The 8525-nt window shown below is 33.3% G+C and overlaps 2 protein-coding genes and 1 long non-coding RNA gene across 7 annotated transcripts; all 3 read right to left on the bottom strand.

Annotated features, from left to right (window-relative positions):
- Positions 1-1698: 1698 nt before the first annotated feature.
- Positions 1699-2705, bottom strand: LOC125578089. Its single transcript, XR_007316349.1, has 2 exons — positions 2594-2705; positions 1699-2486 (listed from the first exon to the last, which is right to left on the bottom strand). It is a non-coding gene; the product is annotated as an uncharacterized LOC125578089 (long non-coding RNA).
- An 87-nt stretch (positions 2706-2792) lies between these two features.
- On the bottom strand, positions 2793-5214 carry LOC125578083. Of its 5 annotated transcripts, none has more exons than XR_007316347.1 (7): positions 4720-5214; positions 3932-4176; positions 3694-3761; positions 3340-3378; positions 3146-3254; positions 2970-3042; positions 2793-2874 (listed from the first exon to the last, which is right to left on the bottom strand). XR_007316347.1 is itself a non-coding variant. In XM_048740373.1 (6 exons), exons 1-5 carry the CDS (start codon positions 4789-4791, stop codon positions 3360-3362), a joined length of 333 nt encoding a protein of 110 aa, XP_048596330.1. In that variant the 5' UTR covers positions 4792-5214; the 3' UTR covers positions 3145-3254; positions 3340-3359. The 5 variants fall into 5 exon arrangements, 1 of the variants encoding a protein (XP_048596330.1); XR_007316348.1 differs by having other exon boundaries at positions 2799-3042; positions 3932-4093; positions 4165-4176; positions 4281-5214; XR_007316345.1 differs by having other exon boundaries at positions 2799-3042; positions 3932-4093; positions 4165-4176.
- Positions 5215-6996: 1782 nt separating this feature from the next.
- Positions 6997-8120, bottom strand: LOC111200264. Its single transcript, XM_022690880.2, has 2 exons — positions 7729-8120; positions 6997-7352 (listed from the first exon to the last, which is right to left on the bottom strand). The coding sequence occupies exons 1-2, from the start codon at positions 8026-8028 to the stop codon at positions 7185-7187; spliced, it is 468 nt and encodes a 155-aa protein (XP_022546601.1). The 5' UTR covers positions 8029-8120; the 3' UTR covers positions 6997-7184.
- Between the last annotated feature and the right edge of the window lie 405 nt (positions 8121-8525).

Here is an 8525-nt window from a genome sequence, read left to right as displayed (position 1 = left end):
AAATCAGAATAATCAAACTAGATTAATAATCAATGTATTGAAATGTAAATTACATTATTTTGCAAATTTACAAAGCAAAAAAAAAATGTTGCTAAGAGATACCACCTAAACTAAGGTTGATAATCACTCTATCAATGAGAGCCCCGAGACAATCTCCAAAACTGAATTGTACCATAGTAGCTTCAGGGTCCGCATCCTGGGCTAGTAAAACCATTGGCACTGAACGAAGTCCTAAGCATTGATTCCGAACTGTTTGACCAAGAACTGATGAAACAAGATATTTTTTCCTAGCCGGTTCAAATTAATCCGTAGCCTTGGCACTACAAAACAGTCAAACAGAAAATGGTCATAAACATTTATCAATAAAATGATCAAAACAGAGAATATTAAGTAAATACCTTAAGTGGTGGATTCCTCAATAAACGTTTGAATTATAGAACTCATAGTAATTCTGAGAAGTTGCAGCACTGTCTGAGTACAGGTTTAGAACCATTCACTTCCTGCAACTCAATTTCAAGGTCAAATGGTTGCATAGCAATATACAATTCGATAAGAAGACCGAAATAGACAGTGATGTTCAGATTTGATACCTGGTGTAGGATTCGGAAATCTTTACAAGCCGATGGCCTAGAAAGAAGGGTTTGGAATCGGCATTGATTGTGGCAGAGGAAGAGGGGCTGGAGTAGACGGGTAGTGCAGAGGAGCGGCAGACGCATGAGAAGCTTCGTGGTATGGAAGAGGAAGAAGCGATGGAGATGGTGTTTAGGAAAAGAACAAGAACTAGAGAAATCAGATAGGAAGATAAATTGCTTATGACTTTAATTGCAGTTACTAAAAGCTATTATTGGGGAAATGGAATCTTTTTTTAGTTAAGATTTAGAGGAAGAGAAGTTAATATTTTTACGAAGCAGTTATATAGATTCAAGCTAATTTTTTCATTCCTAAATATTAACTGATGCAAACTAAGGTAAAATAACATCATTTTTATTTAATTGATGTTAAGGAAAAAAGTTAGTTACCTTAACTTTCGACATTAAGGCCAGCTTATAATTTATGCTATTTTATTTTTTATTGGCATCAATCTTCTTTTTGATGTGAGTTTTATATCATTTAGATAAGTGATTTTAAACCAGAGAATAGATGCATCATTTGTCCAACTGATATAAATTTATATAATAACATCAGTTTGCTTAAAGTGATACAAACTAATAAAAAAAATATCACTTAGTTGAATTGATGTCAAATAATTTAATTAAAACATCATTTTTTTGTAATTGATGCTAAATTTTACATATTTGTTTCATTTGTAAATAAGTAATGTAAAATAGAATCACTTAATTTTGTGATACAATTTAAGTGATTTAATTCACCTCTTTTTTTGTAGTGATTGTTATGTTGTGGGGGCTTCGTATGTCTTCATGTTGTTTTATTTTACAAAAAAATTGATTTCGTATTTGATATGTTATTTGTGATTTGTAATATTTAGGCCGTGAAGAATTTGGTTGTGGGTTGAATAATTATTTTTGTGGTTACTTTATATTATAGGATTTTATTATGAATTTTCACTATTTTTTGAAATTAAGTAAATTTATACGTTGATGGTTGAGATGATTTTAATAGAAATGTGTTCTTCTTTATTTTGGTAATATAAATATTTTGATTGGTTTATTTTATATTTTCTACTTTCATTTATACTCCTATACCTTATCGTTTTTATTACGTTTCAATTTAAAATTTATAATTACAAAAAAAATATTTTCATATCACTATTAAATTAGTTGTATTGAAACTCTCTTTGAAATTCATGAAGTTACTACATTTATTTGCATATGATTTCTTTAATGTGTTATTATATAAATACAATTTTCATTTATTTTTATAATTAATTCTCTTAGTTCTATTTTATTATATTTTTCTCAATTAATTGTTAAAAATCTTTTAAAATTATGTGACTTATTCCATTTTTATAATATTTTTTTAGTTTCTCGTATTTCTTGTGTTTCATGCAGAGTATTTGTTATTGTAAAATAAATTCTCATTTTCAGAATTATTTTTATGTTATTGAATTTTTTTTTTTTTAAATTCATATTCCTTTTATTAGTTATTTAAGAATCAAATTTATTGTTCGAGATATTTTCACAAACACTAAGCACGTTTCGTAGTATATATACATGGAGAGAGAGGAAGGTATAGCTTCAGACAGTAACAATCTAACAAATAGTATACACAATGGTATTATGTTGGTAACGATCAAAGAGCAGAGACATCAGAGTCGGAACATATGAAGAAAGGATCTTGCAAGAGTCTTAACTCACCAATATGATGGAGAAGTGGAGGCAGTGTAAGAAAGGACACTTCTCTGTGTACACCAGAGAAGGCAGGGTTTTGTTTTGCCGTTGGATTATCTGAAACATCCAATCTTTCAGGTCTTATTGGAGATGGATGAGGAAGAGTTCGGTTCCACAATAAATTTCCATCAAATGTACCTGTCATTCAATACAAAACAAAATGATGCTATTTAACACGAAGGAATACTACAGATTAACTTGTCTCAACCTTAAAAATAAAAGGCTAATCAAATGTCCAAACTCACCAATGCCATGCTCATTAAGAGCTTCCATATGATGCTCCACATCTCTTCTAGCGAGGATACCACAGTGTATGTTTGGGTGCAAACTCTTCACACGGCCATCAAACTGCTTTTCTGAGAAGAAAAACAAAAACAAAATGAGAGGTAAGCTTAATATACCAAACTCAACTGCTTAATCATTACCACCAGCTAAAGAATGAAACTTGCCATTTCAGGGAAATGAGTAAGCGTCTCCACTTTGGAAGTGACAGAGACTCCAGCATTCTCTAAGGTAGAGGCAGTTCCTCCAGTAGAAACAATGAAAAAAAAGAATCATTTTTCAATTCATAAACACTTATTAGAACAGAAACATAACTAAAAATTATGAAATAAGAGATACCCCTCTCGAAGACCGTTGCCAAGAGTAGCTAAATCCTACTTGTCAGAAAAAGATATCAAAACTTGCTTCTTTCCTGATGTACACACGCCCATGTTACATTAAAAACCTTATTGTAAACATAATATAATTGAAATCAATCTCTGAATATGAACTTGCAGGTTAACACAAAAACAAACCAGAGGAGGCCGAGGACTGTGGCTGATTCTTTAGAGCTGTCTGAGACTCTGACATGGCTCGGACCGTAACGAAACTCGGACGCATCGACTTTGAATAGACCTGCTGCTCCTAGACAAAATCAACAATAGCAGATATGAGAAACAGAGACACCAAGAAAAGGAACACGTCGACACATGGAGAGGAGAGAACTCACAGGCTGAGCAAAATCAATATTCAGTTTTGACAGAGATTTCTGTAAGAGAAATAAATAATCGGTTAACCAAATAAATGAGTTAACTAACGGTGAAGTGTAAGATAGAGTGGTTTGCTAGAGCTTCGAGTTTGTGAGCTTTATAAGTTCTCTTCTTAAAATTTTTCCAGAGGGATTTTTCGGATAAGTAACTTCCAGCTGTTCTTACGATATATGCCATTGGATATTGCTCAGCTTTCAAGTTAGGGATGCTTCAAAAAACATAAGAAAGAAAAAGTAGAGAGCTACAGAAAAAAAAGGTCATTAAAAAGAGAAGAATTTAACAATCTCTATCATGTTAAAAGAAAAAGTCCTTACGGTATTACTGCTGCATCAGCAATCTCTGGATGAGCAAGCAACAATGCTTCAAGCTCAGCTGGAACAACCTAACAAACATTTTCAACCATTATCCAAACCCACCACCTTTACAAAAGATGATCCACACATTAAGAAAGATTTTTGTTTATTGTTGTTTGGTGTTGCAGCATTTTTCCCTTTCTTATCTTCATTTTTAGCAATAAAATAAAAATGAAGTAGCCGAGATAGTGATCTGTACCTTTTCTTTGGTAGCATAAACATAAGATTCAAGGTTGTTTTTCAAATCAGGCTTTCTTCTTCTTTCCCTATCTTTCTTGTTCAAGGCTTCTAGCTTCAGCAAGAGACTCTTTCGTAAAAGGTGCTCCAGGGCCAACAGTTTTCTTGTTACAGACTTACAGGTCTATAAATACATTGGGTTAGTTTAATGTTTGCTGGTAACAGTAACGTGTCTTGAGATGTTGTCGGCCATACCAGTTGCATGATCTAGAGGAAGAAAAAAAGAAACAAATACAATAATGGTAAGAAAGCAAATGTATTTTGAAGATGCAATTATAAAGTCAACAAAATGCTAATTCTAAATCTTAAACCTTGTTAATATCAGGTCTGGAGGTTGAATCACGGTGGACAGGAAGACATTCAACAGAATCTTATATACGATACCAACAGAAACCACTTCCAACAATAAAGAATTCATCGTCGGCTTTATTAAGTTATTACTTATTACAAATTCTATTAAGAGCAAAAAAAGGAACAAAATTTGTAACCATGGAAGTTTCAAATACAAAATTTCAGAAGAACATATCTAGGAAGCGTGATTTAAGTCTACAACATTCTTCTCTTCACTATAGATACTGGCCTGAGCAATATTCAAACATGTTATAACAGGAAAAAGAAAACGAAAAACTTATTATGTTATTAGATAATCTTCTCATAACTCTGAAAAGGCCAGAAGAATCATTCACGTTTCTCTGTACAATCTTTCAAAGAAGATGAATGTGAAATCGGATCTAGGAATTCAGAGTATACCTGACGGAGAAGATTATCAGCGATATGATGGCAATTACGGAGAGGCATACGATTATCAGTTGGAGCAACCATAACAATTGAAAACGATCGAGAACAGATGAGAATAAAGATCTGGATTGAAATTATTTATTAACTGCGTTGATAGATGTAAGGACGATGATTGAGCTTCCTGACGCAATAAATTTGAGTTGATCGATCTTAAGCAGTACTTAAGACTAAATCGCCATCACACCCCTGGAGACGCGAAGAAACACAAACGCTAACATCTAATATAGAACGACGTGTTTCATGACAAAGGTATTGATCACGACATATGCTTCACTAGGCCTGGGCATTCGGGGTCCCAAACGGGTTTCGGTTTTATCCAATCGGGTTTCGGTTTTTCGGGTTTATCAAAATCAGCCCCATTCGGATTATATGAAAGTTCGGTTCGGGATCGGTTCGGGTTCTATCGGGTTCGGGTCGGGGTTAGTAAATCTTCAAAGAACCGGTACAACCCAATATACTTTCGGGTTCGGGTCCCAATCGGTTTTTTGGTTTAAAAGTACTTGATTTTTACCTATTTTATAACCAAAACATGAGTAAAATCGGTTCTTCAGTTTTAAAATACCTGATTTGTACCTATTTTGTAACCAAAACTTAAGTAAAATCGATTCAAAAATAAGGAACATCAACCGTGATCATTCAAAATCAAACGAAAAGTAAACATATTTACTGATAAAAAGAAAACCAAATAAATAAAAGCATAAAATGAAAATCAAGTTCTCATGAAATGAGAAACATTGTTTAACGAAAACAAAATCTAAATCTAAATACTTCAAGATTCAACAGCCATCTTCAACCATCAATCTTCATGTAATAGTACCACCAACCTTCATGCAATAGAACCAACAACCTTCATGTAAGAGATAAGTATTTTAGATGTTCAATATTTCATAGTGTATTTTGGATATATATTAGGAATTAAGATCATGTTTGGTACAAGATCTTTTCGAGGTTTTGAAGGTTTCGGGTTTTATCGGATATCCATTTAGATTCGGGTTCGGTTCGGATAATACCCATAACCCGAAATACCACAAAACAAGATCCATTCGGTATTTACGTCGGGTTCGGATCGGTTCGAATTCATTTTTATCGGATCGGATTCGGTTCGGGTTTTCGGGTTCGGTTTATTTGCCCAGCCCTATGCTTCACGATATAATGGGCCAACAACGAAACAAAGCAAGTAAAACCCATGAAACAGATTTTAAATGAAACGCGGATGGAGTTGCGTTTAGACAGGTGTCGACTCATGAGAAATTCATTTAGTGACGTGGATCAATGTAGAAGAAGGGAGTCTCTTCTTTATATTATAAGATTTATTATAAGATTATATAATTCGATTTGTATATGTTTGGGTGCTTGATTAGCGGAAGAACATCGAATCGCGGTAAGTGAGGGTGGGGATTAAAAGCGACAGTGACATACTTTAAAAACGACAGCGTATTGGGTTGTCTTCCAAAAGTCTTTATTGTGCTGGCTTGATGTTTTTGCTTTCAAGCCATTTTAGTCATGGATAATATTCAGAATTGTTGAAAACACGTTTTAGTGCATAGTCGATATATCGTACGGCTGAGAGTTTGTGATATACTTGTATCTTATTAGTCAACGTACATTTTATTTCTAACTCATATATGGTCAATGTCCGGGTAGGATTTATTTTCTGTTTGGGTGAAGTCTATATTGGGAAGCTGCAACTCCTTCAACATTGGGAAGTTTCTCGAGTTAAACAAAATTTTATCACTTCTATTTTTTTCTATAACAGAAAAAACTCAAAAGTAGAGATGAGATGCTACTTTTCTCTATATTTAGAGACAAATATTACATTTATGTAATGTATCAATAGAATAAAATATAGCTCCATCATAGAAAAATACATTGAAGCAAAATGTTAATTATATTTTTTTCCTATAATAAAAAACTCTAAAATAGAGGTTGATTAGAGATGGAATCAGTGCCAATTTTTGTTAGGAGCTTGAAACTTGTTTGTGGAAGGAAATAGAGGGCAAGGAAGCAGTTACGTATGAGTTTTTGGAATAACATGTGTGTGGCGTCTTAATGATTCTTCTACGCTCCGACCATACTAACTGCTCGGAGAAATAAAATTCATGGAGCCGAGTAGAAGAGTTGGTTTTGAACAAGGTATATATGTGGAGCTATCAACAACTAAACTTGTTTGTTTAGGATAATGTGAAACATAGTAATAGTTATAACGAAGGGCTTATATTTCAGTTCCTATGCAGATCAAAACGTACCAATACATACGTGTACATATATATTCACTTTGTAAATAGAAGCTAATATTTTCAGTTTGACTCAACACCCACGTTGAAAAAGAAGAAGCTAATAATATCTTCAATTCGACTCAACATTTTCAATGGACAATCATACTATTTTGTACCTTAAAATGTAATGATAAGATAGTATTAAAATGGAAAATCGGGATCATCCCATTGAAGAACGGCAGATTCCATGTTCTGCTCTCTCTTCAGCTTATCTTTAAAGAACCAGTCGCATATTTTTCCAGCATTTAACTCTTCTATTGAACATCCTTCTTGCTCCGATATCACCCTTAGTAAGTTCAACGATGATATCTGTATCACTCCAATTTTCAAGATATAACCCAAGTTAATGCGAATCTCTCTCTTAAAATCAATGTACATATTTTTCCAAGTCATTTAATCAATCTACATATATAAACTATTGCTTGATAGATTGTTGATTATGGTCCATCCGTTTCTTGAAAATGTATGTTTTAAGATTTCTTTTTAGTTTCATAAACATAAATGTATCCAAATTATATAAAGTTGAGGTTTTATTTCCTAGTTCATACCATAAATTTAGTTAAAAATCATCAAGTTGAATTACCTGATTATAGATTAGCGTAAAATTTGGCATTGCAAATACTTTCTTTTTAAGTATGTGAAAAACCTATAACACACGAAATAATGAGAGTATAATTTAATTTACCGTTAGTCGACAGAGAAACTTCTCGTGTGCACCAAGGCCCGAGATTTCCACAAGACCGGCTTCTGCTAAGGTCAAGAAACTTCTTCTCTCGGTCTTGCTTTGATCTCTGGATTCGTCTTCTGATTCTCCCGTAGCGGCACATGCTTTTACCAAACACAATCCCATCTTTCTTCTTCTTCCTTGTGTTCTTGTTATGAATGTAATATCATTTGACCTTCCTTGTCGAGTCCTCACTAAAGTCTTGTCTACATGAAGATTAAGGATGACGTTGGAGTGACGATAATAAGTGGCAATGTTCATAGTGACACCAAACTCCCTTTGCTTTTTTTTCTCAATGAGTTGGGAGAAGAAGATGAGGATAACACTTATCTGTTATGTTTGTTCCTTCTTGAGTTGGAAAATTTCAGTGGTAAACAATGATTTGGTATTTTGGGCCTTTTGGTGTATTGGGCTTTTGAGATCGTTTTGGGCGTTTCGTCTTTTTATTAAATGGACTTTTATCAAATATAGGTTATATTCTTGTATTTGTTTGTAAACACAAGATCAAGCATTTTTTCTTATATATAAAAAGATCAAATATTTTTACTTTTGTTTGTAAACACAAGATCAAGCGTTTTTTCTTATAAGTAAAAGGATCAAATATTTTTACTGGTAAACGTAATTTAGTATTCGGAGCACGAAACTGACAAACTATCACCATGTTTCTCTCTTGAATAGAGAAGATGTTTCTCTCTACAAGCAGAGGCGCTGCTGGGTTTCTTTTTCTTTTTTTTTTTCCACTTCAAGTGGTGTGTTTT

This window comes from Brassica napus, chromosome A1 (genome assembly GCF_020379485.1).
Source record: "Brassica napus cultivar Da-Ae chromosome A1, Da-Ae, whole genome shotgun sequence".
Lineage (NCBI taxonomy): Eukaryota > Viridiplantae > Streptophyta > Magnoliopsida > Brassicales > Brassicaceae > Brassica > Brassica napus.
Note: the sequence above shows the minus strand (reverse complement) of the source record. Positions and strands in the feature narration are given on the sequence as shown.

What these genes read in the sequence shown, in the direction of transcription:
- LOC111200264 (XM_022690880.2), bottom strand. Translation starts at nt 8,028, where the DNA reads ATGAACATTGCCACTTATTATCGTCACTCCAACGTCATCCTTAATCTT. An exon ending in AGTTTCTCTGTCGACTAACG is followed by an intron (nt 7,353 to 7,728) that starts GTAAATTAAATT and finishes GGAGTGATACAG; the next exon opens with ATATCATCGTTGAACTTACT.
- LOC125578083 (XM_048740373.1), bottom strand. Translation starts at nt 4,791, where the DNA reads ATGGTTGCTCCAACTGATAATCGTATGCCTCTCCGTAATTGCCATCAT. An exon ending in TTTATGCTACCAAAGAAAAG is followed by an intron (nt 3,762 to 3,931) that starts GTACAGATCACT and finishes AATGTTTGTTAG; the next exon opens with GTTGTTCCAGCTGAGCTTGA.